This window comes from Artibeus jamaicensis, unplaced genomic scaffold (genome assembly GCF_021234435.1).
Source record: "Artibeus jamaicensis isolate MK-2021 breed Jamaican fruit bat unplaced genomic scaffold, CSHL_Jam_final scaffold_1964, whole genome shotgun sequence".
Classification (NCBI taxonomy): Eukaryota; Metazoa; Chordata; class Mammalia; order Chiroptera; family Phyllostomidae; genus Artibeus; species Artibeus jamaicensis.
The window spans coordinates 21,532,153-21,551,175 of NW_026522030.1; the positions used below are offsets into that span (position 1 = coordinate 21,532,153).

A 19,023-nucleotide genomic window follows, 5' to 3' on the forward strand; every position below is an offset into this window, starting at 1 on the left:
CAAGAAGATCTCAAAGCCCCAGAGCCTATAAATCTAAGCGATGAAGAAATAGCAAAACTCTCAGACGCACAGTTTAAAACACTGGTGATCAGGATCCTCACAGAACTGGTTGATTATAGCCACAAATTAGACAAATATATGAAGGTGAAACTAACTGAAATGAATGGAATTGCACAGGACACCAACAGCAATGAAAAGGAAACTGGGACTCAAAATAAGGGAGTAGACCAGAAGAAAGCAAATAATGGCCAAACAGAAAAGAGTCAAGGAGCAAGAATTCAAAGAAATAAGGAGAGGATTAGGAACCTCCAGGACATCTTTAAACATTCCAACATCCGAATTATAGGGGTACCAGAAGGGGGAAAGGCACAGCCACCAGTGGAAAACTTATTTGAACAAATAATAAAGGAGAATTTCCCCAATCTGGCAAAGGGAAATAGACTTCCAGGAAATCCAGGAAGCTCAGAGAGTCCCAAAGAAGTTGGACCCAACAAGGAACACACCAAGGCACATCATAATTACATTAGCCAAAATTAAAATGAAGGAGAGAATCCTAGAAGCAGCAAGAGCTAAGGGGACAGTCACCTACAAAGGAGTTCCCATCAGACTGTCAGCAGATTTCTCAAGAGACCTTACAGGCAAGAAGGGGCTGGAAAGAGGTATTCCAAGTCATGAAAACCAAAGACCTACAACCAAGATTGCTCTATCCAGCAAAGCTTTCATTTAGAATGGAAGGACAGATAAAGTGCTTCTCAGATAAGGTCAAATTCAAGGAGTTCATCATCACCAAGCCCTTATTATATGAAATGTTAAAGGGACTTATCTAAGAAAAAGAAGTTAAAGAAACATGAACAGTGAAAGGACAACAAACTCACAGTTATTAACAACCACACCTAAAACAAAAGCAAACTAAAAGGACAGCTAGATCAGAGTGGAAACATAGAAATGAAGATCTCAAGGAGGGTTAGCAACAGGGGAGTGGGAGGAGGAGAAGGGGGGAGAAGGTACAGAAAATAAGTAGCATAGACAGTAGATAGAAAATAGATGGGGGAGCAAGAATATCATGGGAAATATAGAATCTAAAGGACTTGAGACACATGGTCATAAACTAAAGGGGGGTAATGGTGGGGACGGGGGGTAGGGTGGAGGGGGATGAAGGGGGGGAATAGAACAACTGTAACAGCATAATCAATAAAAAAAATTTAAAAAAGAACATATATTCATATTTGCTTGCACTTGCATAAAGAAATTCTATAATAATAAGACTAACAAAAATTATTATCTTTGGGCAGAGCATTAAGGGGTGACTAGATTACAACCACTCAGAGAAAACACTTTTTGCCACATTTCTTACTGTCTCAAAACCTCAAACAATCTGTCAACAAATCTCATCTGGAGCATAAATTGTGTACTTCTGCCTCTATCTTAAACTGTTATCAAATCCTGCTTTGAACTCTAGCTCGTCTTTCTTCTTTTGCTCACACTCAATCAGCTTCTACTTTCATTACCTGTGTTAAGAATACACTTATAATCGTTCCCTTATTCAGTTAAGTGGCAAAGGTTCTTAATCACTCCTAAATGAACCATGCTTTTTTTGTAAATGATTCCAAGCTTTGGCAACTGTTTTCAGCTATTCTTTTTGAGAGACTCTGAACTGCTTCTTAAGAAACAGTCGTGACAGTTTCTGCTCCAATATATTCTTGTTTTTCTCATTCAGTACTGTTCTTCTGTATGAAGATTACTTATTTTACTTTCCTGTATAATAAGAATTACAAGACTTCTGAAAAATTAGAAATAAAGCATTAATAAGTATTATGACACTGACTTGGTAACTGTTCACTCCAAATGTTTATCTCATGTCAGTCTAGATCAACAGACTCCCAATAGTGATGATAAGCAGCACTTTTTGGTAGAACTCTATTTGCATATATCTCTCAATATGTGTATATTCATTTAAAAATTGTATATATGATAACTGTATTCATATGTGGAGACCTGGCCAATACAAACTTAACTGAGTGATTAAAGTTACTATCACAAGGGCTAGGACAGGTTGACATCTTGCACTTTCTGAAGTGATTCATAAAAAGAGCTCAGCATCACTTTTGATTAATTCCTGCCAAGACAGCATGGTCTGAGTGGGGACATGAAGAAACACTGGATGGACCCAAAATGAAGAACACACTACAAAATGAAAAGCCTGTACCATCTTTTGAAGATGAAAAAGACTAGGAAATGGTTCCAGATTAAAGGAGACTAAAGAGACACGACTACTAAACACATCATGTAAGTCTGGATTGGATCCTGGACCAGAAAAAAGACAAGAAATTTTGGGGATGGCTAGCAAAATCTGCATGGGGTCTTGATGACAGTGTTGTCATCGCTGAGTTCCGGATTTGGATGGTTATATTGTGCTTTCACAGGAGAGTAGTCTTATTTGGGGGAAAATACAAATAGGAGCATTTAGAAGTGATAGAACATTGTATCTGCAACTTTCTCTCATGGTTTAGAAAAAGATTAATCATGATGAATGGAGAACAATGAGGCAAATGTGGTAAAATGTCAACAATTGTGCCATCTTGACGAGAAGGATATGGGAGATCTTTATAGGACTTTTTGAGCCACTTTTCCCTAAGTTCAAAAAAATGTTAAGGGTGTTTACCCATATGAGCATGCTTGAATTTTAACATCTGCCAGGTATTATACTGATAGCCACTTGTCATTTAAATACATCTTTTCTGTCTGTAGACTACCTACTGACACATAGATATAAACATTTCAAACTTATACTACTAAAAATTTTAAAAATTTTTAATTTTAATTTTTTTACATTGTTTCAGATCTTACTGTGTTGATGCTTTAAGCCTTAAATTAAGGAAACCCATAGAAATTTCTGAACAGTGTGTACAATAGCTAGCTCTGTGTGGGCCAGCTAACGCTACGTGAACTGGCTGGCCAAGTAAAACAACTGACCCTGAGAGGCCTTGAAACAGTCCCCATTCAAAATAAAATGGTCTCAAGGTGATTATGGTACTAAAAACAGCCTTTAACTCTATCTTCAGACTCTTAACACACTACTTCTATTTGATTTCCATTAATTAGTAAAGAAGGAAGCTGATGGCCACCCTCCCATCTCTTAAGGCTCTAGCTTGCTTGTCACGCATCCCAGATGCACACTAAGATGACTAATCACTGACTGCTTCTTCGGTACCATATGTCTCCCAATTTCAAATGAAAAATTGTCCCAACTAGGACTAGAACAATAGATTTCCTACCTCCTGCAACTGGAGTCGAACCTTGGTGACTGCTCGGATCCAGTGTGCTCTGGCTTGGGTGAATGGTGAAGACGCATTCTCCTCAGGAAAACTAGTAAAGAAAAGAACATTCCTTTAAAATAGTCCAGCCAAAATGGTGATGGAAAAAGACTTCATTTGGGGTGGTAAATACACAACACGATATACAGATGACATATTGTACACCTGAAACCTATGTAATTTTATCAACCAATATCACCCAATAAATTCAATAAAAATTAAAAATAGCCCAGGCCACAAGGTGACACTGCCAAATATCTAAACTAAAATGATCTATATTCATGCCTATACTTGTTTAGTGATTCAGGCCACTCAAACAGCATAGTCCTGAATATCCAATGTGGGAAAAGTTCCTCCCTGAAATGACAACTCCTTTGAGCTTTTCATCTTTCCCCCTCCTCCTTCCCCCTTTTTACTCACCCAATGAGGCAGCTCAGGGATCAGGATACTAGCAGCAATGATAAAGGCCCTGAGTAAATGTCTAGAATTAAAACTATGCAGAGAGGTGTGGAATAACTCTCTCATCCACCTTTCAGAACCACCAGTCTCCCTTGGGGGTTCTACATAGAATCTTTAGGGCAGAATTTTGTTCATGCCTTTTCTGCTAAGTATTTTGGAAGGTTTACTAATTCCTAGACTATACCGTCCAGGTGCTAAGAAAAAAAGCACAGCCTCTTTTTTGCCATGGTCTTATTTCTTGTGCTGCCTCAGGAACACCCTCTGTGAAATGAACAGTAAATATAACCAAGTAGCTTTGAGACAGAAATACTACCCTGTGTCATCATCCAGGTACTTGGATGATGGATGACTGTGGAATAGTGGTTGATTCGCGGTGATAATGCTTCTCCTGTCTCACACTGTGGTGTACTTCCAAGGCAGCAAATAAGAATCTACTATCTATACATGTAAAATATACATGCTGGGCTCTAATGCCAACTACATGGGTCGATTGTTCTAAAACAATTGCAGGCCCTTCTGGCCAAGTAGACATGGACTTTACTCTCGCAGCTAGGATCTGAGAGGACACAGCCAGTAGAGGACAAATACTCATGCTGATCACTTCTGCTGCTCTACCAAGAACTCTACCAGACAACAGCATCTACCAAGTTTAAAGTCTAGAAAGAGCCATAGTTCAGTGGGTTGTCAACCCGGTAAAAAAGCTGGTCCAGCACTCAGTTTCCTGGATGTTTCATCTATTAGATGAGCCACCAGAAATGAGTGATGATCAGAAAAAAGGAAAAGAGGAAATACATTTATGCGTCCAGTGGTAGAGTTGACATAACATCCATTCTCTAACTTTTACCTCATAATCAGCATTCATGGCTCTGATCTTTCAGGACAAGCTTTATTATTAGACCTTGATATTTGAAAATCTAAGTCACACCTTCCCCTTATCACTCTACCCAAGTGGTTTTTGACGAGGGCAGGGGAAAGCTGGCAATACCTGGAGATATCTTTGGTTGTCACACTGAGGGTTGCTACTGGCATCTAGTGTGTACAGAGCAGGGATGCTAGTAAACATCCTACAATGTGTATGATAGCTCCCAAAACAAAGAGTTATCTGGCCCCAAATGTCAATAATGCCAAAACTGAGAAAGCCTGCTCTGCCCTGACTTATCACCAACATTACTGACACATTTAACTCAATAATAACATTCAAACTCTGTATTAAGCTTTATTATAAGACTGTTAAAAGGGCATATTTAAAATTTTTCTTATGGGTACCAATTTCCAGATACACTGCTAGGCCCTGGGAGGCAGAAGGGACTTAGATCTGGCTTCCATACCCATTCTATCTCAACTCTGTCCTGGTTTTCTCGGCCAAGGAAAAACAACACAAAACAAAAATCAATGTTCACAAAAGAAGTGTGAAAGACAAATACCATATGATCTCACCTATAAGTACAACCTAATCAACAAAACAAACAAGCAAGCAAAATATAACCAGAGACATTGAAATAAAGAACAAACTGACAGTAACCAGAGGGGAGAAGGGGATAATGGGGGAAAATAGGGGAAGGGCCATCAAGGAATATGTATAAAGGACACATGGACAAATTCAATGGGGGTAAGTTCAAGGGTGGGAGGCAGGGATGGGTGGGGCGGGGATGTGTGGCAGGGTGAAAATGGGGATAACTGTACTTGAACAACAATAAAAAATGAAAGAAAGAAAGAATTTTTAACATTAATATGCTGGAAAGCCATTTCATTCTAAGCAGCTCCTTTGAATGAAATAATCATCAGGGCTCAGGTCAGTTCCAAACTTGGAGGCTACCATATATGGGGTCAATTAGTAAGCCAAGAACTGCAGACTCAAGAAAGTCTGGAACACTGTAGCTGTCAAGGAACAGTGTAGCTATCTAGAATACTGTAGTTCTACAAGGAACCCAAGAATTCTTCAGAAATCCTCAAAATATCCTGGGCCCTGACTGGTTTGGCTTAGTGGATTGAGTGCCAGCCTGTGAACCAAAAGATCACATGTTCGATTTCCTTTCAAGGCACATGCCTGGGTTGCAGGCCAGGTCCCCATTTGGGGAGGTGTGAGAGGCAACTGTCTGATGTTTCTCTTCCTCTCTTTCTCCCTCCTTTCCTCTCTCTCTGAAAATAAATAAATAAAATCTTAAAAAATATATCTTGGGACGCATACCAAAAATCAGAGGAAGCAATGAAGAGCTAAGCCTCAGTACCCTGATCACCACCAAACCCAGCCAAACCCAGCTGTAGGGAAACAAATGAAAAGCACTATACTCAGCAATATAACAGGAAAGGTATGAGGAAACGCTGTGAGCTCCTCAGGACAGCCATCACCTACCTCTCCTGGGGGCTTGGGACATGGTCTTTGTGTAGCACCAGATCTGGGGTAGGACAGGCTGTGACATCTTGTTTCTTCTCCTTGGACTCACATGCTCTCCCCTTCTCTTCTTCACCTGTCACTTCCAAGGCTTTAACTTGTTCTCCAAAACCCACTGGGCCATCTTTTGAGAGACTACCAGAACTGTGGCAGGAATGAATTGAGTCCCTCTCCCGACGATCATCATCTTGTTCATGACACTGATCTAGTTCACTCAGCTGAGAGCTTCCTTGGCTCACATTGCAGGAGGAGCCATACCTACTACTGCTGGTAGGGCTGTGAGAAGGAGAAGACAGATGAGTAAATAAATGGACACTAAGGACCAGGGCAAATGTAATGGATGAATCTGGGAAATGATGAATAACAAACAGGACATTCCTAGGAAAAGAGGACCAAACTTTACAATCTAGAACTAGTATCTACTCAGCAGAGTCACAACAGGGAAAAAACACATGTCACTTTCTCGAACAGCACTTAACTTCAACCCTATAAAATTGACTTGGAAGAATGCTTTATCTTAATGTGATATTTATAAGTAGGTAAAGAATTATTAAAAGTCAAAAATTATTATGTCTAAAATTCTTTACTCAGACTTCTAAAGAAATTTGTCCAGTGGCTGTGATTAGTTTTCTAATTTCCACATAATAAAGTAGATGATTTCTATTCCCTTTTGCTATTATTTGTTAACTTGAAGTCTCCTGTTCTTACTCTACATTTGTAAATGTGAATACCTATCCCATAGGATGAGCAAAGGACAGTGGACACATTCCTTCAATTATCTCTTGGCCATCTGCATAATGAGGTAATAGAAGCACAGGGAATGTCCCAAAGATAAACTTGCCCATCTGTAACTGAGTTGCTCTCAGGACATAGCTGAGTTTTGGATAGAGTGGGCAAAGTTCAAATCCAGGATCTAGGTCAGGGCCATAATAATGAACTTCTCTACCTAAAGAGGCCAGCCCAACCCTCTCTCAGTCAACTGAATCCCCATATCCAGAAAGAAAATTTATTTTCCCGCTATGACAGATAGCAGCTGTAGCAGAGAAAGTGACAACGAATCATGGCCAGAAAGAAGAGCAGTATCCAGAAGTTACTCCCTTCAGCTATACACTGAACGTAAGGGATTCTGACCTATTCAAGATAGAGGAACTTGGTGATGAGCTACAAGGTCTATCCCAGCACATTCGGATAGTTCTATCCCAAGCCAGGGGTCCTCATTTTACTTCTGTTGTCTGGTTGGAAAACCTCCATGAAAAAGGACAAAGAATTTCTTTGCCCCAGGGTCAAACCTTTAACTAAAGGGCTTATGTTTATTCTTGGCTAAAAGAAGATAAATGGTTGTTTTCCAACGATATTTTCCCTATGATTCCTCTCAATTACCTAGTACTTCCAGGCTGATTTCTGATCCTTCATCCCATGGGAACAGGACAGATACCAGGTTACTGTTCTGAGTAGTTCCCAACACCCACCTCCACCTCCCGCACACACCCCTGAAGCCCCTGACTGGCCCCTTTGGGCAGTTTTGGGCCAGAGATCAAGGCATCATTCTTAAACTGCACTGTATGGTGCTTCTTCTTAGCAGAAATGATAGGACCATTTGCAGATAGACCCTGAACAATGGTCCAGAATGAAGAACTACAGCAAACATTAGCCCAGAGCTCCTGTGAGACTTTACTCAAAACACTTATTAGACACCATTCTCAAGGACAGTAAAAGGCAGAGACTACAGGAAGTTATGCAAATTCAGTGGAATGGGATATAGAATATAGATTATCTTAAGCCATCCTTTGCAGTTTGTATTTTACTTAATATCCTCATTACCACTGGAGAAAGCATCTTAGAAGACTTACAAAAACAAAGCAGTCCCTCCCCAGCTACTACAGACATTAAGTGCCAAAGGTACAAGGGAGCATCCTGTCCCATCATGTGATTGTAATTAATATATGCTACTCAACTACTTGCAGTCTCTTCCTACCCTCCTTTCTCTATTCCACGTTATATAAGGCAGAGAAAATCAGAGTGAGTAAATCTCAGGGCCTAGCCTTTCCTTTAAGCAGGAAGCTCCTTCTTCCAATAAACAAATTAAATTTGGCACTAGAGAGAAGGGAGAGGATGAAAAGACCCACACACTATTTCTTGTTACTTAACCTCTAATTAACATGAAGCTCAGGTGCTAGGAAAGACACAGGATAAAAAGCAGGCTATGACTAATCTACCACTAAACCACTGCATCATAAATGGTCAATTTCTTAAAAGCATTTATGATGCTTTAGTTGAGAACCGGCCTTTTGTTGGTCTTTAGTTCTTTGATGCCATGCAGAGTAACTGGCAGCTGCACATTCAAAACAGAGTCAGTGCTAGCAGGCATTGCCTCCTCTTCTTGTGTTTCTGGTTGGTGAAGTAGCTTGGAAATAGTGCAGTGCTCTTTCTCATAATTGCCTGAAGGGCTGGTGAGGCCAGAAAGGTTGTCTTTAGTACCCCAGTCTTCTCCAGATGCTGGGATTTCCTGTTGGCTTTCCACTTCTCCAGACCCTATTAGCTCATGAGTACATATTCTTGGTTTGGCCTCCAGCTGCTCAGAGGTCACAGCAAGCTGGATAGAAACCTTAGCTGGCTCAGCACTGGCCCCAGACATTTGAGAAGACTCCAAAGCTTTGTCAGCTTCATTGGAGTTAAGATCCTGATCACTGCTGATAATCCAAACTGGAGAGGATTCTGTAGGCATTTGTTCAGGGTCCCCTTTGTTCTCTTTTGGCCATGGGAATAAAAGATCCAGCTTCTTTCCAAACCTTAGTTTGGGATCACTTGTCACTACACTCCCCTTTTCCTCATTACCTCCCTCAAACAGAGTTGACAACTTTTTAAAACCAGACATTAAGCCAGTCTCTGCTGCCCTGTTGCCAGAGGAGGAAGACGAGGAAAAGAGCGAGCTCAGTGGTTTCCCATAGTCAATAGCAGAGGATGGGAAATGAAGCTTTGGCCAATTGGTCATGTTTGGGATCTCAAAACATGGTCTTGGCTGCTCTGTTTCCTGGGGGGTTATAGTTGGATCTTTCTGGGCATCAATTATCCTGTAACTTCTTTTGGCACAAAGCACAGGTTCCTCTAGCAAAGGGCAAGAAAGGGACCCTTGTGTTTCTGGTGTGGCACTCTGGCCAACTGGACTTGTCTCATTGAACAGTGTAGTAGTATTGGTTTCTAGTGAATTGGTTGCCTGTGGCTCTAAGACATCTTGTTTTGTAGAGGCAGACTGCATAGCTGGCGCTGGCTCAAGAGGAAGAGGTGGCTGAATTGGAGGCGGAAGCTCTTTGGCTATCCAGAGAGGATCTGTATGCAACTGTGTTGGCAATGAGATATGCTCTGCTTCAAATGATGCCTCTGTGTCTGTACCCTGCAATATCCCCATGTCTCCTTCATCACTCAGCGATAATATTCCTTGCCCAGTATCATCCCCTGAGACAGAAGATGCAGCCCCAATTGTTTCAGAACCCTGACATTCCGGGATATTGTCAAGAATATCATTTTCCATTTCAGCCAATAGTTTTAGATCATCTGTCAAGGTCTCGTCAGGAATATTATTGTTTTCCATTTCTGTTGTTAGGTTGGGTTCATCTGTCAAGGTCTCTGAGTCCAACTTTGCAATAACCACATTCATGCTACAGTCACTGTGAGTAGATTCCAAACTGATTGATTCAGAAGCAGAATCTCTCCACAAATTTTCTGGAGGTACCAATCCTACAGCATCTCTGGAACTAACATTTTGAAGCTGTGCAGTAGCTGGGATAGATGATTCTTTTTTGTATGTCTTTGGTTTGGGACTTTTGAAAATTCCAAATAACTCATCTTTGAGTGGCTGAGATGATACACCAGAAGACAGAGAGAAAAAGGAGTTTTTCTTTGGGGGTTTAGAAGAAAAAAATCCAGAGAAAGTTTTGGGAGGTTCAATTAAGCTCCCAGAGAAAGATTTCACTTTGGTCACAAACCCTGAAAGCATCTCTACTGAAGAATCCAGCACTGATTTGTCTTCCTCTTTATCTGTGTCTTGGCTCTGGAGGTGCCCGGCACAACCTGGCTCCACAGAGCCTGAAGAGGTTGGCTCCACGATCTGTGTTAAGATCTCAACAGGGGCCTTTTCTAATGGCAAGTTCAGTGGGTCTCTAGAAATTCTTTCATTTTGGTGATGGTTAGTACAAGTGTCTAAATTGTTGAGATTTTCGATCAAATGGCTATCGTGTGAAAAAGATTTGGCCAGCAAGCCTCTAGGGAAGGCTTCCTGTATGAAATCTTCTTCATGAGAAGCTACTCCAAGGGCCTCTGGACCAATGAGCAGTGTTTCAGTCTGTGCCTGAAATCCTGGTGAATGAGGAACATTGTCTTTTTGCAATTGATTCATCTGGAAATCTGGTAAAGATATCACAGGTCCATTACCGGACTCCAGTTTTCCTTGATAGGCCTCCCCTATGTTGAGCTCATCTTCAAGGAAGGCAACCTCAACAGTGTTGCTAATGGAAACACAAGGAGTCATCTGCTGTTCATGAACTACCTCTTGGACTATGCTATCTGTATTGCCACAGGGACTTTCAGTCATTGTGCCACCCATGTCTACAAAAACATTTGGCCTCTTACAGGGCTGGGAAGTCACTGGAGTAACAGTTGAAAGGTTATGCTTTCCCCCAGGAGTCTGCTGTTGTTCATCCAAAAAGGACAAGCTGAAGAAACTAAAAGAGCTATTATGAGAGGCATCCTTCTTGATGCCTGAATTAGTAGTAGAAAAAAAGGAAGGAAGTGTGAATAGCCCTTCTGCTTGAGATTTGGTTCTTGGTAGAGTAGCAGAGGCTCTGTTCTCAGATTTTTCAGATCCAGTCAGGAAAGAAAATATACACTTTCTGGTTGGCAACTCTGATTGGGATGGAGGTGTTGTAGCATTTGAAAAGCTCGAGTCTTTGTCAGAAAAATGACCTTGTTCATTTGAAGTTTTTCTGCTCAGACTATCAAAAGATATTTTGTTACTTCTTGCAACTTCTGTCACTGTAGACACATGACTAGTTTCTACTGAATCTCCTGATGACTCTTTGAGACAATTTTTGGAGAAAGATGGATTTGGTGACTGCTGGATTAGGTGGTCTCTGGAAGATGCCTCTTTTTCAGTCAAATTATTACCCTGGATGTTCTTAGTTGATGGTTCCTTTAGTCCACTGTCATCAATAGTAGTCTGTTTATTCAGACTTCTAATCCGAACTTTCCCTTTAGATGAAATTGGTGCAACAGGAAAGCTCCCAACATCCTGCCCAGTTGGTTTTGTGGGATTAGGACTTGACTTGACCTCATCCTTATTAGTCACTGAAGAAACAGACATATTTTCAGTTGTCTGTGTAGGAGATACATTGGTTTTAAAGAAATCTCCCAGAGTACCAAAAAAATTTGAAACAGTGAAAGATTCATTCTTTTCCTGAGATGTCATCTTTTTATTTTTATCACCACTCTTTTCTAAGTTTGGTGATCCTTCTTTATCCACCTGGTTTTTTAAAAGGTTCAAAAATCCAGATGCCTGTTTTTCATTTGCTGTTGGACTTACTGAAGAGTCTTCTCCCCGACCAAAGAGTTTCAATGCACTCTTAAACAATGTTCTCTCAGACTCTTTGGAAGACTGGTCCTGGGGAAGCTCACAATTCTTGTGTTCATCACTACTAAACTGTGATGCGAGAGGAACTGAAGTAGAGTCAGATGTGATTATTTCATCATCTTCTTTGCCTAATTTAGCCTGAGAAGTTGTTTGGCTTACCTGGAAAACAGATTTCAACAAACTTTGTTTTTTCACATGAATGTTTTTATTTAAAGGGAAATATTGCTTCATATTTTCAGTAGATTCCAGTTGTTCAAAATTGGATACTATTTGTCTCTCTGAATCCTTCTTAAGAAGATTCTCCTCCTCATTTTGGGATTTATTCTCTGATTGCTTACTCAAGATGAATGACTGAAGATCATCATTTGTAAACACTGCTAAGTTAGACTGCTGATCTTTTTTATGCAAGGCCGAAGACTCTAAGGATTCATTCTTTTCAAAATTCAAAGCACTTCCAACTGAAGCACCCAAAGCAGAAAATAACGAAGTCACTTTGTTTAATGATGACATCTCTTCTGCTTGCTGTGGGCTGTCAGCCATATTCTCGAGATGAACCAAAGTGGCACTTTCTTGAGAAGACTGAAGCCAGTGAAAACTGGAAAGGTCAGATAATGAATCCTTAGCTACAGCCTGGTTCTTATCTCCTTTGTTAATTTGATTTTTATTTAAGACATGATTACCAATAGTTCGGGGTTGATTTATGAGATCCAAGGCACATTCAAAGCCTTCAGAACCACACAGACTTTCTTCAAAATTTTCAAAATCTTCTTCAATTTTTTTAGAATTATAGACTGAAAAATCTAATGGTTGATCCATTTGGCCATAACTTGACTCTTCATGTACTTGTGAAAAAGGTCCTAAATTTAGATACATTGGCCTACCACTTCTAGGCAAAACTACAGATAAATCAAGAGGGTCCTCAATTGGTTCCTCTTCGACATACCACAATAACATATCCTCCTTGTCTAGTACTCTAAAACTACAGGGAGATATAATGCTGTCATCCAATAAAATACTTGACAGATTATTTGTCTGAAAGTCACAATTCAAATACTCTTGATAAGAATAATCAGGTATAAACAAATAAGCATATTGCCCAGTAGAATCAGTGAGGAGAGAATAGATATATTGACCATCATGGAACACAAAATATCCATAGTCTCCATCCTCTGACGGCCACCACACTCCATTTTCAAAACATGGCAACCATTCCTGGTATTCATAACCAACATTTGAAAAAACAAAGTTTGCACCCATTCTTAATGATTCTTGATCAGCCATGGGGTATGTAGTCTTTTCATGACCTGAAGAATAACTTAAGTCAATGGGCAATTCTTCCAGTGAATTCTTAGTCTCATTAATTGAAAGATGATAAGAATTTCCATATAATGAGTTAGTTGCCCACATATCACCTCTTAATAAGTAATCTTCATTAAATGTAAACTGATTGAATGATTCATACGGTAAGTCACACCAAATGACACCATTTGAATTTGTTCTCCACTCCAAGATGTTTGCATTTTGATCTTTTTGGCAAAAATTTATTGCTGAGTTTTCTGAGTCAGGCCACAAAAAAACATCAGCTGATGGAAATGTATTTTGATTCAACATATAATAAGCTGGCTGAAGTATTCTGGAATTTTTAGAGCAATTTTTTCTATCAGAGTCCCATTCATAACAGAAAGGATTGTTCATCTCTTCAAAAGCCTGAGAGTGATTTGATTTATCAAGAATGTTAGTACTCAGTATAGGTGAATTTAACTTATTTGAATTTTCATATAGGTTTGCCTCAAGAATATGGTGTGGTGTTGGCTTCTTTGGCAAAGACTTCTCTACAAGGTCCTGCTTAGCACTTAGCGTACAGTGAAGTACACTGTTCTCAGGAGAGGAGCAATGCTTTTCACTGTGCTGGTTTTTCCATGCAGAAGAGCAATGATGATTATCAACCCAAGCATCAGATGATAGTATGTTTTCTTTAGGTAAAGATAAGAAGCTTTTTATCAAGCCAGAAGTTTCTTGTTTTTCAACATGGTCCCTCTGGTTCTCAGAAGTCACACATGAAGTAACAGCAATCTCATCCAAAGATAAATGCTTATTTCCATTCAAACTCTTCATGTCACTTAAAAACATGGACTTTGCTTCATCTGGTTCACAATCAGTCATACTGCTATTGGATATCAAGTTAAATATTCCTGAGAGTAAGCTTGGGGTGTTATTCCTGTAATGTAAGTCATCATTTTTTGAATTTATTTCTTGTGAACTAGACAAGTTTTTAAGAGAAGAGAATCCATTAAATAGGCCAGAAAGGAGGCCTCCTTGGGTTCTTTGCTTGGAAGCTTTATCTACAAGTTTGTCTTCGCCAATTTCATTAACCAAGGTTGATTTTGAAATGGTAGGAATCAATGCTAATGAAGAGTCTGATATTGTTAAAGATGTCACTTGTGTAAGAGTCTTACTTTCTCCTAAAGAATCAGAAAGCCCATGTTCTTTGGGCACAACTTCAGGGATGACTAAAGTATCTCTTTCACAGTTCTCCTCTGTTGTGTGGTCACTTGAATTTAATTCCTCTATACTCCCAAATTTCCCAAGATCACTATCTATATTTGGAACTGAATCAGACATTATTCTATTAAGTGTGTTATCTTCAGAACAGTTTTTTTTATCATTCTTATTAAATGTCTCTGTATCACCAAACTTTTCTAGATTATTATGAATATTTGGAACTGAACTAGATTTTATTGAACTAAGTTTGCTATTTTCTTGGCAGTTGCTTTGAATCTCTTCATTGATGGTTACTTCAGAGCCATGAAAACTCTGGTCATTAACAGTGATATGGCTGTCAGTGAAAGGAAATTTAAACAAAGGAAAAATGCTTCCTTTCTCTTTTAAATCCTGCTGCTTTTCAGAATGACTAAGAACTCTGAGAAATGGAATATGTAGTTTTCCACTGAAAGAAAAGGAATGTCCGTCTTTCTTAGGAATCCTTTCCCACCCATCTTCCTCCAATGAGTGAATTTTCTTAGATTCTGACAAAGTTTCCTTTGAACAGTTTTCAGGGGAAGTGAGCAAAAACTGGCTAAAGGATCTTCTGAGTGGCTCAAGGAAATTATCATCACCAGTTACTCTGTCCCCCTCTAATGACTTTGAAGAAGGCTCTTTGTTCGTAGTTCTACTACCAGCTATACAAGGATGTCCTGGAGTATCTTTGACACATATTTTTGGTTCATCTGGTAACAGAGACAGGTCTGTATGGGGTTTTTGCTCCAACAGACTATCAGTATCATTTTTCTTACTTGCAGAACTATCTAAGTTTGAAGGTTCATTGGCTGTTTGAGAAGAAAACAAATCCTCATTTGTGGGCATTTGGGACAAGTCTGCATTGTCTCCATTATTCCTATCTAAAGCAACAATGCTGCTGTCTTTGTCAAGGGTGCCTTCCCTTTGACTTGACTCTGAACCACACCCAACAAAGTTTTCCTCTCTTTTTGGCTTGTTTTTGTCATCTTCTTTTTTAGTTTCGTCCTTTTCCAAAAAGGTCTTTAATGGACTTAGCATGCTGAAAACAGACTTTATAACTGAACTCTGACTCTGTGGAGCAAAGTCCCTTCCAAGAGTTTCTGTTGCACCCTGAAAGCTTAAACTTCCAGTTTTACTGCTTATGTGCTCATTTTCAAAAGTTATGTCATGTCTGCCAAAATCCTTATTGTCAACATTCTGAGAAGACAATGGAGACTGCATGGAAAGATCCTTCTCTGAAACTGACTTGGCTCTGGGTCTGGATCCCAAATTAATTGTCTCTATTTGATTAAGAGTTTCTGTTTTCTCTGGAATGAAAGAACCCAGCTTTTCCATTGAGATTGTTAGATGCTTTGTACCTGAGCTCACCTTTTCTGTGAGTGAACTAAACAAAGAACCAACAGCACATTTCACTCCATTCAGCTCAGGAAAAGAAATGGCCTTGTCTTTGTCATTCTTGATAATGGTTATAGGGGGCATTTGATCCCCAGGCTTTTTCTGTTCTGCATTATCAAGAATACTATTATGTGTAGGCATTTTTTTAGTTTTTGAAAGGGAACCAAATTTATTAATCTCCTCTTCCTTCTCTGCTAAATATTCTGAGACTGTTTCTACAAAACACTGAAGCTCATCCATTGTATCAATATAGTGGTCCCTGGGTTCCTCAGTAGAAGGGGTCATCTCTTCCAAGGGGAAACCAGACAGATCTCCAAGTGTGTTTGCATAGCAATTCATCCTTTGTAAAGGGAATGCTGGGTTTGCTACATAATGTTCTTTAGGAAAACTTTCAATATGATGGACATTGGATGGAGGGCATGTTGATGACAGTAAACCTTCCTGCTTATCAAAAATGGGGGAATCCAGAAGTTCATCAGAAGTACTGCTAGTAGAATCTTCAAGAATATCCAATGGAATGAAATCAGTGACATGCTGTTTTAAGCCAGGTAACTTTTCACAGTTCTTAAAACAACCAGGAAGATCATAATCATGACTTTCCAACTTAGTGGTCCACATGCCACTATTAACCACAAGTACATTTTTGTAAGGATGGGAAACTGGGTAATTTTGTTTCTTCTTTTCAGTGTGGCAAAAGTTACAACTTTCACTATAAGGATATGTACTTTCGAAGTTAGTCTTAGTTCCTAATCTCTCATCATATTGTTTTCTTTCACTGTCTCCGAAATGACTGCACAGGGGTTTCCTTTTCCTTCTCCTATCAATTGTATTATATTTCTGAGGATATCTGGAGCAAACAGATGTTTCAAACGTAAGGTCAGAATTAAAGGCAGTAGAGAATTCTGTTTCTTGGCTTGGTGAGGATATCTTTTTCCAATTCTTGTACTTTGGTTGTACTTTTTGTCTATAACATTTATCAGTTTTTGAAAGAGTTCTAATTTCCTTGAGTTCTGCTCCTTTTGCATTTATGTTACTGTTTTCTAGAAACTCTTGTGATATTTTCCCCTCCATCTGCTTACATATACCTTCTTGCTCTTCACAGTCAACATCAGAGAAAGCAGACATAACCCTAATTCTGTCAGTTTTAGCCTGCAGGCCTTGTCTGATATAAAGGAATGAATTTGAAGGAATAGTAAGGCAAAGAAAAAAGGAAAAACAGGGAAAAGAAAGAAACAGATGAGATTTAGTGCACATTCAACGAGAAAACTAGAATTAGTAAAATTGTCAATTTGATAAAAAGCCATTTGGACTGAAAAAATCAAGGAAATCCACATAATTTTAAGTCAATATTATAGCACTGTAATCAAAGAGTATTTTCCACATCAAAAAAAGAACAGCTATAACAATAACTTTAAAATACTTCACTTGCTACCATGAGCTTTTTAGATCCTTTATTTTCTAAGAAAGAAACAAACAAAATGAACATGTCTTATTAATATATAGTAGTAATTTTCAACCTTTCACATCTCATGGCACACATAAACTAATTACTAAAATTCTGCAGCACACCAAAAAAATATATTTTTTGCCAATCTAACAAAAAATTAGGTGTAATTTTGATCCATTCACACAAGATGGCTATTGTTGTATTGGCCATCATCATTTTTTAATCTGATAATTTAAGGAGAAAGAGGTCTGTGAGCCTGACCAAATAGTCAGGTATTGCATGTTTTAAAAATTCTTGTAGCATACCAGCTGAAAATCCCTGATATACCAGGATGCATCTGTGATGCCAAAGTTTAGAATTATTGAGTATTCTATGAAAATATAGCAAAGAAATATATCAAAGAAAAGATTTCAAGAAACCTAAATTTGCTGATGAATTTGGGTCTGAAGAGAAGTCAAGCTATTAACCTGCTGAAAGTTAGATCTGAGGCAGTAAGCCAAGAATATAGTCAGACATATTACTTTTAGAAAGAAAAAATATATACATAATGAAAATAATCTTTGACTTATTTTCAGAAATCACACCTCGTTACAGTACCAAAAAGAGCAAATTATTTAAAGGTTATAATTTGGTTTTTGTGTGCAATATAAGGCTGTATGCATCGAGGATTACAGTGAAATGAATGTCTTTCTCTACACTGCTTACAACAGCAGGAGCGCCATGTGCAGCTTAGGTCAATGACTACAGAAGACAGCAGACCTCTCCGTCAGTTAGGTTAGAGAATACCTGTTTCCCATGTAGTGAGGAGGGGGGTTGGAAAGGCCTGCAGACTAGAAGCTTGTCAGCTCGGTGTTTTCTTTTTTAGATCTCATATCCAATGGTGTTTATTCAGGAAACAGAAACAAGATCGAAGTGGTAACTTAGTCACTAAAAATCTTTAAGAGTGAGACTGATTAGTCTTTTGGCACCTCTTAACACTAGAAATACTTTGGCTACATATTATCTAACAAAGTCCAATTCTACTGTCAAACCTCAAATTCTGTATTTTTACATAATTTACATGCATATCCCATTACTCATTAGGCAAAAGCCCATTTCATAGAGTGAAGAAATCAACTTTACCTATTTTTTTTTACATGCAGTTTCGTTAATCTCCAGTCTCCTCAGAAACTGAAACTAAACTAATTCCAGTCTTGGAGAGGTCTTTATAGTTACAGCTTAAAATCAATAGACAGCCATGGCTATATTGAATGGAGCTATTTATTTTTACACTTCTAATTTACTGGAAGGTACTGCAGACACGTTTGTTCCCTCAAGGATTTTAAATGTTCCTCTTAAAAAACTTAAGAACTCAGACTATTTCCAAGAACTTGGTATTTATAGCAATACAAAAAAGTTTAAAAATCAATGCTAGTGATACGATTACTTCAAAACTTTTTAAAAGTCACTTCAAACATTTAAGTTAAAAATGTATATAATAAGAGTTTACTTAAAAATCATATTAACTTTTCCTCTGCTAAAGATAATGAATTATTTACTTTTTAATCAAATTTATATGGGATCAATTTTTTAAAGTTTTTTCTAAATTTGCAACTTAGAATATGCAACTAATGCTCCTTGAAGTATTATCATTATAGCACTAGCCCAGGAAATAAATGAAATGATAATAGGGTAATGATTAAGTAGTCTGCAGTTGTCCAGCGAAGTACGTAGTCACTTAAGTTGATGTGCCATTATTACTACTGGCCTGCACTTAATGTTTGCAAATACAGAAGAGAAAGGGGGCCAAAATTTTTTTCTATTATGTTTTTGTTCTTACAGTGGGAAAATATAAATAACTAAAATCAAATAAATAACATATACAAATATTTAATTT

At 38.6% G+C, this 19,023-nt stretch overlaps 1 protein-coding gene across 7 annotated transcripts in view; it reads right to left on the bottom strand.

Annotated features, from left to right (window-relative positions):
• Positions 1–19,023, bottom strand: part of UNC13B (unc-13 homolog B) — a 210,726-nt gene that overhangs the window by 82,418 nt on the left and 109,285 nt on the right. For 6 of the 7 annotated variants that reach the window (XM_053656259.1, XM_037144451.2, XM_037144450.2 and 3 more), the window contains 2 exons: positions 6,127–6,441; positions 3,276–3,366 (listed from right to left, as the gene is read on the bottom strand). In XM_053656259.1, coding sequence (XP_053512234.1) covers positions 3,276–3,366; positions 6,127–6,441 — 406 coding nt within the window. Of the gene's footprint in view, positions 1–3,275; positions 3,367–6,126; positions 6,442–8,450; positions 16,548–19,023 lie in introns of all 7 variants that reach the window. The other variant, XM_053656261.1, reaches the window with a different exon arrangement.